The sequence below is a fragment of the Barbatula barbatula genome (assembly GCF_947034865.1).
Source record: "Barbatula barbatula genome assembly, chromosome: 19".
NCBI classification, from domain to species: Eukaryota; Metazoa; Chordata; class Actinopteri; order Cypriniformes; family Nemacheilidae; genus Barbatula; species Barbatula barbatula.
In genome coordinates this window covers 20029353-20053224 of record NC_136782.1, presented here as the reverse complement: position 1 = coordinate 20053224, position 23872 = coordinate 20029353, and the positions used below count along the sequence as shown (strand labels likewise).

The 23872-nt window shown below is 37.0% G+C and overlaps 2 protein-coding genes across 2 annotated transcripts in view; one reads left to right on the top strand and one right to left on the bottom strand.

Annotated features, from left to right (window-relative positions):
* Positions 1 to 9955: 9955 nt before the first annotated feature.
* kcnj13 (potassium inwardly rectifying channel subfamily J member 13) lies at positions 9956 to 16849 on the top strand. The gene is made up of 3 exons (XM_079480949.1): positions 9956 to 10079; positions 13111 to 13626; positions 15303 to 16849. Exons 2-3 carry the CDS (start codon positions 13119 to 13121, stop codon positions 15875 to 15877), a joined length of 1083 nt encoding a protein of 360 aa, XP_079337075.1. The 5' UTR covers positions 9956 to 10079; positions 13111 to 13118; the 3' UTR covers positions 15878 to 16849.
* efhd1 (EF-hand domain family, member D1) overlaps positions 16674 to 23872 on the bottom strand; it is a 7905-nt gene continuing 706 nt past the window's right edge. The window contains 3 exon segments of the mRNA XM_079480950.1: positions 16674 to 17765; positions 18955 to 19089; positions 20774 to 20921. Coding sequence (XP_079337076.1) covers positions 17631 to 17765; positions 18955 to 19089; positions 20774 to 20921 — 418 coding nt within the window. The 3' untranslated portion in view covers positions 16674 to 17630.

Below are 23872 nucleotides of genomic sequence, written 5' to 3'. Positions count from 1 at the left end.
GACTGAGGCAAATTTACTGATTTAGGACTTTAAATTGTTAAATAATGGTGGGTGAGTGGCATGCTAGGCAAATAACAGTTTGATCATGCATTGCTAGCCTAGTGTTGATAGGTAGGCCTTTGTTCATTGTTGTTTATACATGATTTTCAATTAGCATCCTCCAATGGCTTTTTAGTGCAAACCATTGACCCAAATTACGCAAAGTAACTACTTGAGCACTAGTTCAATCCCAAATTATATAAAAATATATAATTAGTTGATAATATAATATAGTTGAAATCATTTGCTGACAGCTTGGTCCCCCCAGTTACAAAATCCCATATGCGCCCCTGGCTATATAGACTACACATTATGCCACTGGAGTTGCTGCTTGAAACGGTGGCGTTCTTACACTGTCTCTATTTCAATCACATATTGGTGGGCTGAGCTAGTGCAAATAGTCTTTGCCAACAAGGATTTGGCACAGGGTGAATTACAGAACCTTTGTAGTCAAGAAATCAGAGAAAATTTAATTTGCGGAAAATGTACATTCACAGAAAATAAACTGAAAACAATTTTAGTTTCATATTTTCCTTATACAGTATGTGCATAAAGACGAATAGTGGTGTACACTCCCAAAAATGGTTTCATGAAACTAGAACATGTAAAATAAAGAGTTAATGAGGATTGTGTCTATTGATGTCCAATAGTCTTTATACTGTAAAAAGTCTACAGTTTCTGAAAATCTAGTTTCAGTGGAGAAAATGACATCAATGAAAACACAAAAGTGATCATATGAGGCGATGTCCTTGATAATGTTTAGACCCTTACAGACATCCAGAATGTGCCCACTGGTGTGTTCATTCATGTTCTGCGTGAGATTAAAAGCTTAAAAAATGGTTTTGAGTTATTTGATACCAACGTGATACACATTGCTTTGTGAGAGTGTGGAGAGTGGAACAAATAAAGATCAATCCAAGCAAATCCATTTAAGATATGCCCATTGACAATGATCTGTTTATTATTTGTATAACTGAGCACTGAAAACCCGAATAAGTCTGGAAAACAAACAAAAATGGATTTAATCAGTTACATCAAAGAGTTATGATGTTGCCAATTTTAAATATACTTTCCAAAAAAGCATGAAATAACATGTAATTTAAAAATGTATTCTCCTTATGCAGTCACACGCAGAGCATGCTGGGAACTGAAGATCATTCTCAACAAATCGTGTTGAATTAACGTCATAAAATGTTGAGAAATAACTCAAAAGTAGGAATTAGTTACAGGAACTTAAAATATTGAAGTTAGTAAATTTGTTATATAAAATGAAGTTTACACTACTTTATTTATATAATTACTTTGAACATTTGGGTTTACAATTCTTAAACTTTACAGCAGTATATACCCTAACCTGAAACTTATCGTCAGCTGATTAGATTTGTCATTGGTTTATGTAGGTCCTAGTTTTTCCTTCACATATCAAAACGGAAAGAAAAAAGCTACTTGGCTCCCGCTTGATCTGTGAACATTCATGCAAAATTGCTGTTAATGTAGCAGTTATCGGGGGTCAAGTTTGTTAATAGCCTTTTTTAAGCACCCAAATCAGACTTCAGACTGTGCCAAAGAGCCTGATTGCACGTACAGTCTTTGACGTGAGCAACAAAAGATATGGAAAGCATTATCCCCATTAAACCTCGATAAGCCTATTTATTTTGCTATCTGAACTATGCAGCATTACGTGATTAACAGCATTTTATTATGTGCATACAGCATGTTTTCCCTCATGACCATGACCTTTTTAGTATAGACTGAACTATTTGTACCATTTTAGAACCACTGCTTTACTGGTACAATTAAGTGCCTTGCTTTAAACCCATATTGTTACAGATACAAAAATTGGAAATCCAGGAAGAAAGTGTTTTAAATTACATTCTGAGAATGTAGTCTTAGAATATAGCCTTAAACATAAATATGTGAATATATAAATAATTATAAATAAATAAACATAATAATAAAAAGTTTGGTTAGACACACACACACTGGCACAAACATAATAAACCAAATAAACCTTCTGTGCACTTGTTTCGTTGGTCAACACTCCAGATGCATTCAGATGCACAGGAAAGAAAAGAATCTCTTTTCTATTTAGTTTGTATTTCAGCCCACGGACAGATCAATAATGATGACATCATTAGTAAAAAGCCTGCAGGCTGACACTTTTCCACCAATCGATCGGTCGGGCTCAAAGATGCCTGCCAAACTGCCTGGAAAAGCTCTGCTGCCACAGCAACGACTCCAACAGGAAGCATGGCAACCGGCAAACCATATGACGGCCACATAGAATTCCTAAGCACTTTTCATCTGTTCAATAAAACCTTTCTGCGGATATTGTAAACAGTGTGACAGCATAATTCATCTTGGACTTAAAAAGCATTTGCCTGTTCTATCATTGACTTGATAAGTTAGATAAACGGATGTTTTTTTTACTCGACTGTCCCCTTAATAACTTATTGCCGTGTGTGAGCAGAGGCAATTTAAAAAAAGATGTGATATCATTACCATATTGAACCACAAAAATGAAATATTATCCATTGTATTGCTGGTATGCCTAAAGGGATATTTCATGCACTCTGGTGTTACTTAAACCCTTGATGGCTTTCTTCGATCATTGGGACCAATGCAGTGAACCTTTTGAAGTGTTGTTTTGTGTTTTCTGGATGCGATGGGAGTAACTTGGATCCTCTTTTCAACAGGACACAAAAACGTTATAAAATAACTCAAATAAGTGTTATTAGATTAGTAGTTGTTTATGACCCGTCACAATGTCACTTCCATTTGTAGACTTCTTCCAGATCATTTTCATAGTTGTTCATGTTTACGTGATGCTACATGTTATGTTGTGCTTTGTTTCATGTGTCTGGGTTAACATTCATGTGGGACATATTAAACACCTTTTATCTGTATATTGATCCTGGCCTTAAGTAACCTCAATTGTGTTTTACTCTTGCACTATAGTTGAATCCAGAATTCTGCCTTGAGCGTCTATCTAAAAATAGTTGAGAATGAGATGGGGGCATTCAATAATTCAATTATTCTACCACATTAAAAATGAGAGAGAAAGAGACAGAGAGAGGCGGGGAATAAAAAGAGAAGGTCATGTCTACAAGTATGCTTTGTTCTTCTGTACATACCCACAAACACATAAAAACATCATATAACCACGGAACCCAGCTGCAGTGCAAACCTACTGTAAATCAAAATCAAATCTAATTGTATGCATATATAGGTAAACCTAAAAAAGAAGACAATGAAACATTGCATTAGCCTTATAGAAGTCTAGTGTTTCATTAAATTAGAACATTAATAGCCCAAAGCAACATATGCAAACTCCAGTGCGTGTGTTTTATCACAACAGTGTGGCGGTAAAGTTGGACGGATCGTGTTGAAGCTCAAATAGTAGCCAGACATTACTCACTTCTCTTGGTTAATGTTTATTTATTGCTGTGATAAACAAAGTCCCTTAATTTATCTTTCTGATGATGTCACACATGGAAAGTTTGAGTCAACTCTTTTTTTTTAACATGGAACAATTGCACCAAAATAATTTGTTTTCTTAAAACTGTCGGTGCGCTGCACAAGCATGTGCTAGTATGTGAGCACATGCCGTGAACGTGTGAATTACCTTACGGATTTATAAAGGCCATTTTCACTGTCATATGCTATTCAATATAACAGCCTGCCAAAACTTCATAATGATATCCAGCAGACTGACCAAGCTCAGCCAAATACTCCCACAGGACTTGTTAAATCACCACTTATTTTCCCACTGCAGCCATTAAAGTCAAACATCGCCTATAACATCCAACGAACCTAAACACACACACGAAGCAGAAGCAGAGGGACGTGGCTTTTTAGTGGTTCAGTGTATCTGTCCTGTGGCTAAAGTTGTGAATAATGCATCAAACACTTTAAAGTTTCATACAGACAGGAGAACTCTCGGAAACCAGATCTGGATTTACACAACACACACTCTCTCTCTCTATCTCTCTCGCGCTCGCTCTGTTACTCTCTCACACAAAAGCATGCATGGCTACCAATCCAAAAACAATGCCATTGAATCATTAACCTTTTTTCGAGAAAGAAATCAATCTTTGGTTTTGAAACAAGCAACACTTAAGAAAAAATGAGCAATAAGACGACGAATGATCAGTTTTCTCCACTACATGCAGGAGCAGAACAGAACTGGCACGTCGCCATCTTTCCTATTTCAACAAGTTCGGAAACTATTTAATGACTTCCATTTTGCATCTTACTCATTTGTCACCTCACAGCCAGCCCTGTAGTTAAAAAGAATGATAGCAAACTCAGTAGGAATTATTACCCATAAATCCCAAGTTCAGTAATGTATCAATCTGCTCCCCATCAGAACCAGATGCTCTTCATCCCTATTTGACGAAAGCTGCATCTTGTTCCCAGGAATGTCTTGCTCTCTGATTCTGAGTCTTCACATTCCTTAACAAACTAAAAATATTTTTCTGATTCCACTGGCAACAGGGTACAACAGACTAGAGATGCACCGATATGATATATTTTGTCCGATAACCGATAATTCTTGAACACTGGAAGCCGATAACCGATAAATTTGCCGATATACAGTATCTAGATTTTAATATAACATTTTCTGAGATGGAAATTTATGTTTCCGCTTAAAATCATGTACCAAGCTTACTTAACTCTAATTTAAGATTCTTTAACTTTTAAAGAAAGTTTATTTAATAAAGAAGTGATAGATGTTCTTCCAGAGCAACCCAGAAAGGTGTTCTTAATAACCACAAGTCTAACGGGTCTCAAGACAGACAGCATTCAGACAGCAGTTTGATTCAAACAATATGCTTTTGTTCCTATAATTTACACATTCATAAATACTGTATCTACATACTGTAGCTACATCAACAATGTTTCGCTAAAAGCAGTAAGTCAATGATCACGACAGAAGGATACTGGACTGTACTGTATTTTAACTGTGAGGAAAGTTTAACCAGTGGAAATCATTTATGATTTATCGGCTATAATATATCAGCCTAAATTTTTATTATCGGCCAATACGATATGGCCAATAATTTATTGTGCATCCCTACAACAGATTTTTTCAAAGAGCTTATGGCATGTTTATTTTTTTAAATGTAGGAATATATGGGACAATGTTAAACCATGCAACAAAATAATTTTACTGAAGTTTTGTAGAATATACAGTTGTCACATTGCTTGAAATATAGTTGGGTCTGTGGGAGAAGAACACTAAAGTGGGAAAGATAAAAATGTATTATTAATGTAATAAATTAGGGGGTTACATACAGCTTTTGTTTTTGAAACTAGTTTTATGTTTTACCTTTCATGTCATAAAAAACACAGCAGATAAAAATAATAAACAAAACAATCGTCCTAGGACTGATTGGAATCTACTGGATAAGATGAAGGAGGAAGCATTAAAACAGAATTTGTGATCAATACAGTGATCTTGAGATTTGAGATAAATGGTGACAAGAGTAAAGCGTTGTTGATGTAAACTTTAGGTCATTTATGCAAATGAAAGTGATGGCTCTGCTGTTATAATGTGGGTGATGACAGGATAACAGATCCAGTGAAGCAGAACAAAAACTGTCTTCAAGAAAATTATTTCTCTCTCTCTCGGACAGACGGTAGGCATGTAATTGACATCGGTCAAGTTCACTTTTTACCACTGGGAGGTCGGCTAATTTGAGTGTGTTTGTGTGCTTCATGTCCTCTTACATTTTCACGATGATTCACTCCTTTTATTGGATGATGACACAACGCCAGCACTGTCTGTGCCTCAGCAAACACACACAAACACGCAAGAAAACTTCATGTCCTTTTCCATGTCTACGTGATTTGTGTGTTTTCACAGAAATGATTTCATTTCCATCCACAACATTCAGTGCTCTAGGATAAGCCATTTCAGAATAATGAACCTGGCGACCCCAGCAGGGTTATAATTACCCTCTCATCCCTTTCATCTCACATCCGTTCTCGCTCTTCATCAGGTGAGTCATTATCGGCAGAAAAAGTGTCAGCGGTCACTAAGGAGGCGGCGTTCTCGTTTCGACCCTCTTGGGAATACTATACGTCTGGATTCCTATTTTAAGAACCTACTTTAGAGTTTGGACTCGTGTGGAAGCGGACCAGGCCAAACTCAAGCGATCCCAGAGCCACTTAATCATGTTGTTTCAACCCAAAGCTCAAGCCAACACCTTAAAGACAACCATCCGGGTCATAAGCAGAAACATCTGAATGTGTAAAGTGAGAGATTGCATATTTTCTTAATGGTCTGACGTTATAGGTTGTCTGTGGAAATGTGAAACACATACTGTAGGCATCAATATAGCAAAACCAACTACCATCACCCTCCAGCACCCCAGCATCACATAGACAGGAAAGACCCAAAACCTAGATTTCTTTCTAAAGTGTCCTTTGGCTTCCATTCCTGTTTTCTACCCAGCTCTCTCTTTCCATTTCACAGACTACCAGTCATTTATCTGCCGCCATTTTTCCTTACTTCTCCATTCTCTCTCTCTCTTTCTCTCTGTGGACAGTGTTCCTTCTGTGTCGTGACCTGGTTTCACAGTAACAGTAGAACTCGGCTTTAACAAAACCAGCCTCTGTGTATGTGTGTGTGTTTTAACATCTGAAAGGTCTCAGTGTTTGTTTTCACTGTCTTCATGAACTTGTAAAGGTAACTTAGTTTGAACTTTTTCCAGGATCCAGGTAAACGTCTTCAAACACTTCAAATCTGTGTTATTCAGATCCATAAAACAGGCATGTTACTTTATAAACTTTTCATAGTAAGGGCCACTTAAAAGTCTTACGTGTTAACATTACACTATATACATGTATGTGAGGATGTTTTTAATACAAAATGCCAAATGGGTACACATACACAATCCTAGAGGTACTGCACTCTAAGAAATGCTGGGTTGTTTTTGACCCACGCTAGACAGAACGTACTGCTGGGTTATAAATGGCCCAATACTGGGTTATTTCAATCCAACTGTTGGGTTGTTTCCACTGGGTAAAGATGACCCAGCAATTGGGTACCAAATTTCACAAGCGTAGGTCACAGAACTCGTGATGCTGATTAAATACTGGAAAGATGTAGAGCCAGGTTTGCCTCGCTCTGTTCTTCTGTCTGCCAAATATCAGCAAGAAAATTATCAAACATATTGCAACTAATCCATTTGTTATCATGGCCTGAACGCAAAATCAGTACCATCTCACAATATTAACAGTTATAGAATGTTCTAACTGATATTTGATCAAAAAGAGTGCTTATGTTACACCTGACGTGTACTGCATATGTCATTTATCAATCAATTTATCAATCATTTATATTATTTATCAATCAAGTTATATGTATGTATAATACATGATTGTTGGTGTTGAATTTCTTGACAAGGGTTTGACAATAAAGTTCAATCTGATTTAATCAAATGTTGTGTGTATGTTGAAAGTAATTAACATTCAATAACATCAAACATTGAGAAAAGACAAAATATTTATTACATCGCTTGTTTGTTGATGTTTTTTGAGTCAAGTGTGCAAGTATTCACATGTTTAACTCTGCTTAAATATAAATCATGTTCTGTTAAGTTTCATGAGTAACTGAATTCTCCCGTTGCTTTGCTCAAGTGCGCCATCTGCTGTTTTTTTGTATTGGAACAGAACAAGGCTTTTGAAATGATGAAATTTACTATTATATAAAAAGTTGAATGCAAAATGACTGCGGTAGGAGTATATCATATATGTACACTCCTTAAATAAAGGTGGTTCACGATGCCATATTGGATAACCTTTTTTTGTCTAAATGGTTCCATAAAGAACCTTTAACATCCAAAGAAACTTTCTGTTTCACAAAAGGTTCTCTGTGATGAAAATATGTTCTTCAGATCATGAAAAGGTAAGAAATAGATGGTTCTTTAAAGAACCTTTGACTGGAAGCTTCTTTGTGGAGCCAAAAACGCTCCTTTATTATTTAAGCGCCTTTATTTTTAAGGGTGTACTTCCCATATATAAAGTGTAAGACACATAATTAAAGTATATTATTATTTTAAGCATTTTTTAATTGTGTGAGGATAATTGAAACAAAGGTTTTTGTATCCATTATATTTCTTTTAGAATGTCCTGTATTTTTCTATCTAGTTAATCAATATCTGTATTTATGAAGACCAGAACTCCCCATTTTGCCTTCATGCAGGTTCTATAAGTTCTTCGGATGCCTTGCATGCACAGCACGTTTGAGTTCTCTTCACAGCGGCTCAATAACATTGAGGCCCAGTTTGGCCTGAGGACAATTGAGGGACCTGTGCGCAACTGTCATTTCCATTACATTTAGTCATTTAGCAGTCGCTTTTATCCAAAGCGACTTACAGAGAATTCAGGGAGCAATAAGCAACATTTAAAACTGAGGAAGCGACGCACCAGATTAAGAATCGAAAGGTAAGAAAACATTGGAACGGATCGTTGGCTTATATAAAATTTACACAAACACATTTTTGAATAGTATAAATAGTCGAAATATATAAATGTGGGTCGGTGAGCAATCGTGAAATCTATCCATGTACCCAATTCCACTTTTATTTTTTGCATACATGTGTGTTAGTCCAAATAGCTTTCTTGGGGAAATTCGAATTAAACATTAATGAACATTATACAGCTGAAACTTTTACAGTATTTGAACTTTGCTCTAGTTTTTCAGTGTAGGGTAATGTCACAAACATGTTTTTGTCATGTCAATCTTGAGAACATGTTTATGATAGTCTGTGGAATGTGGTTGGAGGAGAATCTTGCCTTTACATTCAACCGCTTTCCATTTTCTGTAACTCAAACTTTTCTTGAGCTTATTGTAAATGTTGTTTTACTTCTATATGACAATGCTAAAACAGTTGTGTTTGTACAGATTCCTTACTGTGTAAATACTGTTAATTACGCATCGAACATTAAATAAAAGAAAAACCTACAGTGATTATAAATGAATAACCATATTTGCTTTCTAGTGATGGAAAATCTAGTTATCAACTGTTATCTATTATCTACAACATAATCCTTATCACCGCAGTGAACTGAGGCTGTATGATGCAACCGTTCTGTATTTAAATGTGATGTAAATGCAACTAAATTAGAGAAGAATATGAGTTTGAACGGTTGCTTTTATTTCTTATCTTCTTATTGCAATATATCCCCTAACTATTTTCTTCTGCAGTCACAAATCACCGCCAGCAATTGAATCTTTTACCGTATAGTGAAAAAGAGGAAAAATATCATGTGTAATACTTGACTAAACTGCAAGCAAATTGAGATTTTGTTAAAATAGTTTTTTGTACCATACAATACCAAGTTAATCTAATGTTCTCTAATGCTTTAGAATAAATCACTTACCTTCACCAACTTATATATTTCAAAATATAAAGTAGTGCGCGAGAAAATAAGTCAGCGGTTTAAAAATGATCTACATTAACTTTACAGTTCTAATGGACACTATCTCATTTGTTTCCGTTATTTCCCAAACAATAAAAAAATGACACTTGTGTCTAGAAAGAGTGACTATTTCCTCCAACCGATAGCTTTTGTGTAAGTGTCAATAGAAGCACTCATGCAGAAATGCACATTGACAGAAAGTAACATCAAAACCATCCGTTTAAACCGAAACAGAAAGATTGCTGGGAGTCGAACCTGCTTTTCCACAATCAGGCTCCAATAGCATATGCAAGATTCCTTCCATTCATCACACACACACACACACACACACACACACACACACACACAGACACATACACAAACACAAGTGTTCTCTTTTTCTCTCAAGCTCTCGTAATTGGCCACATGCTGAGTAATGTGACCAATGAGCTGCAAGACTGGCTTTCTTCAGTGTTTGTATTAGACCTCTCATAAGTTCATCTGTGCATCTTAATCTTGGTGTCCCATACAGAAGGATCTGGACTGGTTTTACTCTCGGCCAGAGGAGATACAGGTATCATTCCACCTAAACATCTACGTTTAAAGCAAACAGAGGAATCGGCAACTAGGTAAGAAAACATGTGTGCTGGATATGAGATTTAGGATTTTAGTTATGAGAAATATATTTTGTATTGAGTCAAACTGAAAATTTAGTTTTTTACCGCGTGAATATACTGTAACTTACCAACAAAAGCTTTCTTGAAACAAATCATAATGTGCTGTACATCACCACAGGGCCACAGCTGTGTATCATGCATTGCTTATTACAAGTATGGATATTGTGGATCATCTCCAATTCTAACTCACATGTTTTTCTTTTCTGCACCCCCTTTCCTTCACGCTTGTCTCTCGATCACACACACACACACACTAACATAATCATTTACCCATCACCAGATTCATTTGCACTCTGACACATTGAACTGTGTGCAGTGGAAAGTCGCTCAGTTTCAATCACAAGCCGGCTCTTGTTAAACTCATAACTAAACATGCCAAAACAACACACATTTTTCTATTCTAGATCACCTCAACGTTCAGGTGAGTCAATCGTTGACTACAGTTCATGCCAAACTTTAGCTGGTACACTGCTTACAGTAACAGCAAAGACAACCATCACAGACACACACACAGGTCCAGGTTAATCTTACATCAGCGGGTCATTGTTTTGCTGTTGTTTCTCAAGTTTCAAATTAAGCATTCACAAGGTAATGTGTCAAAGAGGTAGCTTAATAATTGTAGAGACTAGCTAGATGTCAATCAAAGATATACATGATGAAAGGAAGTGACTATCAAAGACAGTTAAGAAGTGATGGAAAAACAAAGTCTAAATACTAAGGAAAGGATGCACTTAAATAAATGTAATATATATTTGGATTTATTTGATTTCATTATATAGAATAAGAATCCTTCTGTGTGTTAATACGACAGGAAGCAGAGAATGATCTAAAATAGCATCAATGTATTGTCTACGATCTGCCAGAATCAGAAAGATGATTCAGTAACATATAATGCATACTAATGTAGAAAGAAAGAAAGTTTATTATAACCGTGGCAATGATGCGAAGAGTAAACTCTAAATAACTACTAAATATTGATGTATATATAGAGAGAGAGAGTTTATTTGCAGAAACAGATCAATGAAAAAACAGATCATATTTTTTTAAATCATGCATTTTATTATTTAAACAAGTTTATTGTGTTTAAGTTAGCTAGTTATTATAAATGAATCAAAACAACGTAACTGCAGTTTGAATGATGTTGGAATACACCATTTTTTTCATAAATAAACACAGTATAGGGAACAAAACATACTGTATTCTAACAATGCAACGCACCTTCTTTGCCCTTCATGTTTAACCCATCAAACCCAACAATAATTCGTGCAAATCAATACTAAAAAGTGCAGTATTTTCTACAAAACATGCAACTTGATCACATGAATACAAAGTTGAAAATATTTCTCTATGCACCCTGTGTACTAACATGTGCACACAGAAGAGTATTTGATAATACCATTCCAAACAACACCTATAACTAGTGATATGCCAATCTCTAGCAAATGTAATCGGTTTTATATATGAATACATGTTAATGATTGTTTTTAGTTGCGATTAGTGGGCTGTCATTTGAGGGCAGTGATTCATGTTTCAGGTTTGTAGGAATGCAGAACATACAGTTTTCCATACGGAACCGCATGCAGCATCTGTACTTCACAGTATGCGCTACGCTAACATAACTAGCTAAAGGTTTATTTATGAAGGAGGCCGCATAAAGAGAGATGTGTTTCTGACGCCTCGGGGACCAGACCAGGTCACATGAACAACATGCACTGTGATGTACAAGATCCAGTTTAACCTTCTTTCATCATTAGTCATGTGATGGATTCTCTCATGAAGCTTTCCATATGGAAAGAAAATATATACAGTTATAATATTTATATTATTGCAGATATTTAACTTGTTGGATTCATTTAAGGGACAAGAAATGATCAAAGGGTCTTGCCAAATGAGTCAAACAGTAAAAAAAAGAATTACAGCAAGAATAGCATAATAATTATATAATAATAATAATAATTGTTATTTTAAATATACTTAAGATAAATTGAGACAAATAAATCATGAAAATGAAGGTAACATATACACAACATAAATTTGCAAACATGCTGTAAATTTTCACCGAATGCCAATCACTCAAACAATTTTTGAGATATTTTTGGCTGTTTTATTTGTACTTCAAAATACCAGACAGCCATATAACATATTTTTTTCTCTTTATGGGTATAGGTTTAAGTATAAAGACAACATTCATCGTAAACTTACCAACATGTTTTTATCAAAAGTGTACTTTATAGGCAGAGGTCAGCTCACTGTCTGAGACCTGTTCTAACTAGTCAACACAGCAACTTTGTTATCCTTTTATCCATCTTTAAGTAAACATCCTACAGTGGGACAATATCTTAATCCAGAGAATACCCGGAGGGCAAGTACTATTTTTTTCAAGTAAAAGTGGAACGCCTCTTTAACTGTTTCACATGCAAACACCTTCATGCTCAAACATGGCCTGTGACTGTCACGGTATGACTTGAATGTTAACAGAGCGAAACCAAAGTGTAAAACAGGCTCTCCATCATGTAACAAAATTAAGCAAACACCACACATTCAGAGAACATTTTGTAACAAGATCATTTTTCGCCGTGCATATTTTGGTGTTTCCCTTTTAAGTGTCAGACAAATTAATTGGTAGAAAGAGAGAGAGAGATAAGACGAGGAAATAATCGGAGGATTAACCTGACATTCCTGCTGTCCCTTCCACACACACACCCCACTGAGAAACATCACCAATTAAATCACCTTGAAAACACACCGGCTACACACACTACACAGCGACTTCATCTTTTCCTTTCTCATTTTCTAAAGAACATAGCAGGTGTCTCATGTGTTTAATACTGTTAGTTCATTTGTTAAAGACCCCGTGAAAACACAACTGACGTTTTGTTCTTTTCCACTCCATCTTTTTTTTAAGAATTGTTAGATATTTATTTATTTTATGTGTAACTTCTAATGTGTCCTGCCACAATATTGTTCTCTATATTTGATCAAGATCTCCAGATGCCCAGTGCTAACCAATTCACCATGACAACCACCACCGGAGACCAAAAAGCCGCTTCCTCTCCCCTAGTGAACAAAACTCCCTATCAGCGATTGATCAGCAAGGATGGGCGGAGTCTGATTAGAGGCCACGCCCCAGGACACAGAGACAAGTGGATGGCCGCCCTGCGGGACATGTGGGGGACGTGGCTGGGGTTGAGGTGGCGATGGGTGGTGTTGGCATTTTGCAGCTCCTTCCTGCTTCACTGGTTGCTGTTCGCAGTGCTGTGGTACCTGGTGGCCCTTGTCAATGGAGACCTGGACATACTCGACCACGACGCCCCACCACCCGGCCACGTGCTGTGCGTCAAACACGTGACGGGATTCACGGCAGCTTTTTCTTTTGCCCTCGAAACCCAGCTGACCATTGGGTATGGCACCATGTATCCCAACGCAGACTGCCCGATTGGCATAGCACTACTGGCACTGCAGATGCTGCTGGGCCTCATGTTGGAAACCTTCATCACTGGTACATATCTTAGTTTTCTGCCAATACTACAAAAACGTCATGTCTGCAGATTCAAACTCAGTTGCAGTAGTTTAACACAGTGCAGTAAACGTTGGCTAACATGGTAAATATCCACACAATAATATTAGTAATAGTTTTTAAATCACACTTATGTCATAAAAAATTTCTATTACTTTTTATCTTAAAACAGAAAGATAAAAGTAAATGTTAGGCGTACAACTTTAGACGTGTCTCTCTGTGCAGCACCAGGTGCACAGTTCTACAGTCAAACGTGTCTCTGCATGCATCTCTTCAAGCCGGGCATTTTTAAAGTTTAGATGTGTTTTAAATGACAAGATGTAAGATTGTATTAATAAAACCCAATTTGTGGCTAAAAACTCTGATTTGGGGAAATATTTAGTTCAGAGGTGGGAAGTAACGAAGTACATTTACTTGAGTACCTAAGGAAACTTGTTGAGTATAGTAAAATATAAAAGAAATTGTGGAAACTGTTTATTTTACTTCACTACATTTGAATGACTGGAATCTCACTTTTCATGCTACAAAAAAAAACGAATTCCTCGGCCAACAGTATCCTCCCTCCCGTGTTTGGGAGAGACTACTCTCAGCTGCTTCTAATATGACACACCTGAAACAACTCATGAGCCTTGCTTGGTGTGTCTATTAGGGGACATCCACAACGTGTTGGGAGAAGGCTGATGAGTTCAGTTTTGTTTACTTTTCCCATCTCTGATTTAGATATAAGCAAAAGATCGAATTAAACGCTTTATCCGATTAATCGAGAAAATAATCGTCCAACTAATCCATTATCAAAATAATCCATTGGCTGCAGCCCTGCTTGAACGTCCAATGAGGGAAAACTGTAAAACTGCTGCTGTTCAAAATAAAATGCAGAGGAAACCCAAGTCCTCTATTTGGTGATCCCTTTGTTTAATTGACCTTGTATTCCAAAGTAGACTAAAGTATTGAGATTAAGTTTCAAAATGTGTGTAATCTATCGAAATACTACCAGGTTACCTTTTAAAGCATGCATTTTGTAATCTGTAATGATGTAAACTTTCCCATCCCTGATTATAAATGAGCAAAAAATGATAAATGAGATACCTTGATCTACCTCAAGGAGGTTCAGCTAATGTATAAGTCATGGGTTTTTAGTTTGCGCACAAAAGTCATGGGTTTCCATCTCATGTGCTTAAAGCACGGAGGGTAAAGTGAAACTAGAATAAAAGACTCTTTGACACACGCACATGTAATTTGTGCATTTATTGTATAGGAGTTAGATAAGAACATGGCAGGGGTCGTACAGCTGTTGCTTTATGTAGTAAGCAATTCAGTATAATGTGTCTAGCGGGGCAAAGGTTAAAGACAACTCATCACGAGTACTGTGCCTCAGAACCATGAGCTAATAAATAGGGAGTCATCACAATTCTTTCTTTGTAGTGGGCAGAGCTTTGGTCTTGTGCGAATGCTGTCAACCAGAAAATATAGAAATGTTTGGGTGTTCAATCCAACTCTGGGTAGTTCACCTTCCTAAACCGTGTAGTTGGGTAGAACTCAAACACATCTGGGTTTGAACATCAAGGCCTTTGCTTTCATAGACTTACTGTAAGTTGTCTTTTGTAGATATTTCGCGTCTCCAACTCAATGTCTCCTGTCATTCTCTCTCTCGTTCTCAGGTGCATTTGTGGCAAAGTTTTCCCGGCCTCAAAAGCGCTGCGTCGGGATCCTGTTCAGCCCGCAGGCCGTAGTGTGTGAGGTCAAAGGTCAACGTTGCTTGATGTTCCGTGTGACTAACCTGCTTCCCGTGTCATTGGTGGACGTATCCGTGAGCGGCATCCTATACGAAGAACGTGATGACCACACGCTCCACCAAACCGCAGTGGAATTCTCCACGGATAACCTGGGGTCGCGACCTTGCCCCCTATTCGTGTCACCTCTGACCTATTTTCACCCTTTGACCTCATCCAGTCCCCTACACAGCGTCATTAAACCATCCAGCCAATCATGCTTCGAGTTAGTGGTGTTCCTCTCCGCCTCTAAGGAAAGCACAGGCTGCGACTACAACAAGAGGACATCCTATCTACCCGATGAGATCGAGTACGGCAGGTGCTTCGTGAAGTCGATGCGTCAGCACGGAAAAGACCGGAACAAAAAAGCAAGAATAGATTATTTTGACACGCAGCCGTGCCCGCTGACGCAAGATCACGTGGCGGTGCAGATAAACCACGAAGGCAGCGAACACGTCGAGTAGAGATGAACGCCTGTATAGTTTTTGAGTTTGTATGAATGGGTGTGCCGTGACTACAGATCTTGTCCGTTCATAATAAGGGGATTTCATTTCATTTCACACCCGCTGATCTCTGACTATTGATCCTAAATGGCAACGTCAGGTAGGTACAGCCGTTAGGAGACCAGACCAACGTCTTTGCTGCTATGATTTGCATTTGCATCTACTGCTCAGTACAGAGACACACAAACAGTGTTAACGTTTTGTTTCTGTTTGGCGGTACGGATGGGAGCAGTCATTGATTTCCATTATCAAAAACCTGAAAACCTCAGGCTTCAAACCATCTTCACCCCGAATGGTGCCTGAGACGATACTTGATGTTTGAACCGTGTATTGTATTATATTTGTTCACTACCATTAGTTCCAGGACCCCGGGACTGTGTATTTAGACACTTTTTTAACCTAATAAGCATTATAGTTCTGGTAACACCAGATAGTTCCTATCAAAATGCAAAAGGTACACAAAAACTCATTTTTCGTTATTCACTTTCAGTTTTGAGTTAACTGTGCCTTCATAAACACTCCTAAATGCGCCCAATGACAAAACCTTGACCCTTGGCTTAGGGGATGCCAACCTCAACAGGGACAAAACAGGTTATATAATGGATATGTATATACGGTACATTTGATTATACACTGGGATAGAAATCTCAACATTATCAGTGCAATATGCAATCTATGCAACAGAAGAAAAACACTATGATTTGTACTCTTTTGATGATTATATCGCACATGAACTGTCAATCAGAAAAGAAAAACTGATTGCTTTCACTTTATTGAATTATGTATAAAGATAAATGATTTAAAAGAAACTGTTGAAGACAGCGAATGTAGTTTTCTGCGTACTAATCATGATTTCATTCGATTGGATGGAAAAGAAATGCCTTTATTTTGGTATGTGAAGCACAACGACTATTCAAATAAATGAAAAATTCGACGTGATGTGTTTTTTCTTGCAGATGTTTGTGTGTCAGCTAGAAATAATGATATGGGTGTGTCGTTGGCCCATTCCAGTGCTGCCCCCTATTGACAAACACAAGAATTACACAAGAGTAACTGTTCTAGTCCAAGCAAAATACAACCCAACATTTTTCAACAAAAAAAAAACTGATGATTTAATGGTCTTATTTGTGATATAATTAGCAAACATCAATATAAAACATGAGTAACAAAAAATGTACATGACTAACACAACTATAACAATGTGTCCATGTTATATGATACAAAGCAAAATTAAAATCTAAAAAAATAAAAATGTTTTGAACACGTTTTTCCTATGTTGGTCCAAATGACTATTTGCTGCACAACACCAATTTGTGTGTGTAAAATCCCATCTACCACAAAATAACTTTACAATAAACCTTTTTGTTTCTAAAAATATATAGTTGCTTGAATGATTAAAATAGAAGCACAATGTAGTCTATTAAAATATCTTACTTCAGATACTTTCTACATTACATCCCCTCTCAAACTGCTCCCCACCTGTGAAATACGCTTCGCTTGCACTGCATGATAACTTTGATTAATAAAACTATTTGCTATTTGTTCCCTTGTAGTTTCCGTTACATACAGTATATGAGTGAGGTGCAAAGGGACACGCTCACATGTGTGCATTTGTGCGCTTGTGTAGGCTGTACACAGGTATCGGTGTGTTTCTGTGGGTGAAATAGAGAGGTGTAGATGTAGCGACCAAGGTAACTGATCGGATTGTGTGTATTTATGAGCAGAATGTGGACTGCAGCTCTTTGAAAGCGGCTCTGCGTTGTTTCCGTTCCAGTTCCATCCTTTTCCTCTCATCCTGCTCCTCTCGTATCTCCGCCTCAAACTTACTGCGCACGGACAGAGCCTGAACCTGCCACAGAAACACAGGGAAATTGCCTCAGCATTTTTCATTTTAACATATGGAAACATTGCTACGTCTGCTAAATGACTACATGTAAAATGAAAATGTAAAGAAACATACACGGGAATACACTGGAAAATGCAATATATTAAATCCATATATTGGAACCAAGTGCTTATATTTAATGATATATGAAATGCTGCAAATTCAATATATTGTAATACTCTAATATATATATATATATATATATATATAATTTTATATATTTTCAAATAGAGATTGAATTATTGAATATCTTGGCAGTTAATATATAGAAATATATTTTTTTGTATATTCACACACATACGGTGACTGTCCTATTGCATTCCTACTGGGATTAACTCTCAGTACAATCTGTGAATTATTTAGCTAAATCTGTCTAATAATTGAGCCCCGGTTTCACAGACAAGGCTTCAGATTAAAATTAATTTTGTCTGAACTAAAAAATAAAAATCTAAAAACAATAAAAAACGCCTGAAAACGCATCTCTTCCGTCAACACGTCACTGATTGATTCAACCTAATTCAACCTTCTTTCTGCTTATTAACCTCACTATTCTTAGCTTTATATACTGTGCTTTGGTTTCAAGATGCACATCATTAATGTTTTTTTTCTACAGCATTTTAATAAAAGCGACTTAAATTGTTTGAATTAACTAAGGCATTGTCTTGTTTAGGCCAAGCCTAGTCTATGAAACCATGCTTTGAGAGTATAAAGCACGCTGGGAGTGCATCCGAAACATATGTTATAAAGTTCATAATGTAAATCAACAACATTACTGGAAAACTTCCTGTGGAGACTAAGGTCACGGTTGGAGACTAACTTCTACCAAATAACATGAAAATGTAGAGACTGAACTAAACAATGTTAACAGCAAAAGATATGGGAAAGATTTTGTCTGAATAATATTGCTATTACATTTTGATATTTTAATATCTGCATATAGTTTTATTATTTTTCAATAAAAAAGTGATGATGTTTTTTATAATGTTCTTGACCCTATCAGAACGAATACATGCTTTGTGCAGTTACAGTACATAAACCACAAGAGGTCGCCAAAATGAACAAAAAATAAACTGAAGTGCGTACAGAGCCTGAACAGTGTATGAGAGTGGGAGCCACACATGATGCAGTTTCATTTCATCTTTTTAACACAAACCTTAGCCTCGAAGAAGTCCCTCGCTCCAAGAACACCTTCGGTGGAGACGTCAATCTCTGAAAGCCGAGCAAGAGCCATGAGGCCGCTCTCCTCCTGCAGCTCACCCGCTGCGGCCTTCCGGAAGATCAGCAGGAACTGAGAGAGAAAGGACTGTTTGGACTATTGTACGTTTTCAATAGCTTGAAAGGTTATCAGTAGTTACAGTGAAGGTGCACAAATGATTCTAAAAATAAAATCAAAAGTCTATGAAATCTGTGTGAGTAACAAAAACAAACACGTATACTTCTAATCTTGCCTTCTAACAATAATAAAACACATGGAGAACCATAAAATAGTCACATGAATGTTTAACATATGTTTAATATTAGTACTTTAGTTTATTTTTACCACATATTTGACTGTTTATGGAGTTTAAAGAAATGAAACGATAAAGAAATGTGTTTACTAAATATTACAAAAAAAGAGGAAAAAGTGTGACAACTAGCCCCAGTTGACTGATGGAATTTAGATCATGTTCATTGAGATGGGTAAGGTCAAAAGAATGACTTTCTATCAGGTTACTCGTTCGTTGTGTGTGTGATGAAAGTGTGTGTGTGTGTGTGATGAAAGTGTGTGTGTGTGTGTGTGTGTGTGTAATCTTATCCATGTGGAATGCTCTTCCAATCACTAAAGAGACAGAGTAACATCTGACACACAACAGACCATCTGTACTTAACACACAGCTGCACATATCACCTGTTTGAGTGAGTGTGTGATATGGGCCGTAGACGAAAGGGGTCTATTACTCTTGCAAGAACAAGCTCACAAAAGGATTCAGAAAAGGACTAAATGTATTTTCATTTATATAAAAATATATTTGTAAAAAAAGATGGCATTTTAGACTACAAGCACTGTTCCTTATGCGAAAAAAATATATATTTTACATTAAACATTGATGCATTGGGCAGATGCTTTAATCCAAAGTGAATTCAAGCAAAAATATGGTAATTGTTTTGTCCGACCGATAAAATAAAGAAACCTTTTTATTCTGCCATGTACAATTATATGGTTAGTTGCTCTTTAATATTTTCATACAGCCTTAGTATTATGCTCATGACCCTAAGAACAGACATGCTACATATGGGGTTGGCCATTAATATTTCCTAATATAGCAACTGTCATTATATTAAATAATTTCTTCATTAACTTCATTTAATATATATCTGAAAATATGTAATGATACATTGTTAATCTGTTACAATACTACAATATATTGAAAACTATATAAGGAACTGCTGCTTTTCATATATTTAAAAAACAATATGGAAATGTATTAAATACAATGCATTACATTTTGCAGTATGCCCAATATTTTTTGTTTCATAAGGGGTCTTCTTTACTGTAATCGTTTTTGTACTGGTGTTTGACCTTTCTTACCCCTAAATCATAAACTATATAAGCTATACAGTATAAAACTAGCTTTTACCATTTTACATGTACTTTACCCAACAAGTTCCATATAAATCTGCAGTATAAACAATATTTAAGAGTTTGTTTAGATGCATAACCCTGTATAAGAGCAATACAAATAAAATACCTCGTCAAATATTTTTTAATCTTTACAGTATATAAACTCGTCAGCGTTCAGGTGTGAAGCCACATTGTTAAGATAAAACAAGACAAAAGTGAGACGTTATCTGTTCATCAGACCTCTCAAAAAAATGTGTCTTGATAGGATTGAGCATAGTGAATCCACTGGAGATTTAATCACCAGATATCACATGACAATGACAGACCAATCAAAACAGTTACTACACTGTTAGATTTGATTTATACACACCTCTCTGAAGCTCAGTTTGCCGTCATAATCCTCATCCACTTCCCTGATCATGTTTTTCAGTCCCAGGTGAGTCTGCGGGGCTCCTAGTTTCTCCATCATCAGCTTCAGCTCCATCAGATCAATGAAGCCGTCTTTACCAGAGTCAAATCTACAAACACACAGATGTACTTTCTTTTTCATCTGTGTCAACAGAAACATTTAGATACAGTTTCTTGTTTTAATGCCAAATGCTTTCTGGTAAACAACTGGGGAAAGTGATTGAAAGAGAGGGTATTTATAGAGTCTCACCCAGCTGTTACCACACCGACCGGAAGGATTGTGTGTGTGAGAGAGAGTGAGATGTGTTTGTCTTGAACATTGTGTGAAAGTGGAGAGATTGAAGGAGTGGGCATGTGTTTCTATTTTGGTTTGAGTGATGCTTTTTGGGTGTCTGTGATGCTTTTAGTTAGAAAATGTTCGTGGCGGAAACGCGAGGTTGAACAGTTTACTTTACTTCTGGCTATTTTCATTTCACACAGAAAATCACAAATGAGATATATTTTGTAATAGGACATCAATTCAATTAAAAATACATTTTCTTATTGAGAAAAAGATCTTGCAGGTCTTTACCAGAAATCTCAACAATGTCTCAAACTGTGCTCAGATTTGCTGATATACAGTAAAAAAATATAAATCAATATAACGCAATCTATTTCAATACAAAGTTTAAATTTTCATCAAAGATGTGGGCTGGTCTGTCCACATTATGTTATAGCACTATGCCAACTACAGTCTTTTTTCTATTGACGTATTTAATTTTCGCCTAAACATCTGAGACCACGCAGTTGATAGACACAGTTAAATCTCCTGAGCTATAAAAGAGAAGAGCATCCTCTGTGCAATAACATTATCCTCCGGGTCACCCACATTTCTTGTAGTTTATCTCAGGGTGTTCCATATATCTTTGCTCCGAATGACCTTTCTAATCTCGTCGTCCCCTGCAGTCGGACTTTGTGTCTGAAAGGTCATTAACACGCCTGCGGATGAAACAGCTCGGGCCAACTCTGCATCATTACCGAGCATCGTGAACTAGACGTCTGAGGAAAACACAATGTGTTTAAGTTTAATATTAACTGTCTAAAAGCATAAGTGATGTTCTCCTTGTCAAACACAACAAAAAAGGTTAAGGAGTATATCAGCCATTTGAGCAAACTTCGAAGTCATTCGTTCAGTGTTGTTTTAAGGCGTGCTCACACTTGCCTGTCCCTAATTAAAAGACAACTGGGACTCTGCTGACCACGACAACAACTGCTTTCAGCAACTGACAGCACATGAGAAACTGTGTGTGTGTGGATGCATGAAAAACAAACTGAATCTTTGTTTAATTGTGGGTTCATAGCATGTGTTTATGTGTGGACGTCTCTTTGTCCTCTCTGGTTTCCTGCTGTGGTATTTATAGATGCCAAGGATTGGTTTAGGCATTCTGTTATATAGCCTGGCATTCAGAATGCTGCAGTCCTGTAAAAGAGCTTTCACTGATCCAGGATCTGCAGTAAACCACAGATATGCTTCGGCTCTATCTTAAGAACTACTACAGAAGAGCATAAACGGGACAAAGACTGAACAACAAATAAAAAGAGGAGGATGAGGTTGGCACGACGAATCTGACCCCTGCGTGCAGGACACATTCCAGGTCAATGCTCCTCCCTACACTTCAAATTAGTGGTATCTATCTATCTATCTATCTATCTATCTATCTATCTATCTATCTATCTATCTATCTATCTATCTATCTATCAACCAACCAACCAACCATCTCTCCGTCTGTCTGTCTATCTATCTATTTAAACAATAAAAAGAGGAGGATGAGGTTGGTATGTCGGATCTGACCCCTGCGTGCAGGACACATTCCAGGTCAACGCTCCTCTCTACACTTCAAATTAGTGGAAATCATGGGCATAGCTAGCCCCTTTTTAGGGGTGCTTCAGCACCCCTAAAAAGAAGCTCAGCACCCCTAAAACTTGGAGTAAGAAATGTTGTTATTCTAAAAAAATGACTTTTACATGAATCCGGATTTTGGAGTTAGTTGAATCAATGTTGAAATGATGAAGTTTTTTCAAGACACATTTTTTTTGTGTGAAAAGAGGGTGGGTGGTGGCAGTGGGGCTCATTGGGTTCTCAGCACCCCTAAAGCTCTGACCCTAAAATCGCCCCTGGTGGAAATGAAGCATCTATCTATCTAGAATCTATCTATCTATCTATCTACCTATCTGTCTGTCTGTCTGTCTGTCTGTCTGTCTGTCTATCTAACAAATAAAAAGAGGAGGATGAGGTTGGCATGATGAATCTGACCCCTGTGTGCAGGTCACATTCCAGGTCAACGCTCCTCCCTACACTTCAAATTAGTGGAAATGATGAAGCATCTATCTATCTATCTATCTATCTATCTATCTATCTATCTATCTATCTATCTATCTATCTATCTATCTATCTATCTATCTATCTATCTATCTATCTATCTATCTATCTATCTATCTATCTATCTATCTATCTATCTATCTATCTATCTATCTATCTAAGCCTGCCTACCGTCCATCCATCCATCCATCCATCCATCTATCGACCTATTTTTCTCCTATACATGTCATCTTTTTCATCTCAGATAAAACTGGGTCTAACTTCGCTGATCTGGGACAGATTTTGTACATTTATCTCGAGGTCCTGAGTCTCATGAGATACCAAACATGATGCAACCATACTTTAAATGGGCTATACACCTTGAAATAGACTCCTATATAATGCAATACGGCATTCTTGACCAAACCTGTGCAGTGACCCTGCAGAAGTGCATCGCTGACAGCAGCTTCTGACGCAATATTTTTTTCTCAAACCCACAAGACAAGAAACATTTGAGATAAATGGCATAAACATGAAAACGAGATTTTACAGTTTAACGATTCCATTTTACAGCTATGTATGAAAACTAAAGAGTTTCTCTCTCGCCTCGCACTCCTCCGTGCTCCTGTAAACACACACGCATTCACAAAGATGGCATTGTTGCTTATTGAGGGGGTTCCTCTGGGCGCGTAGAGTTTGTGAGAGGACCCTTGTACTGAAATA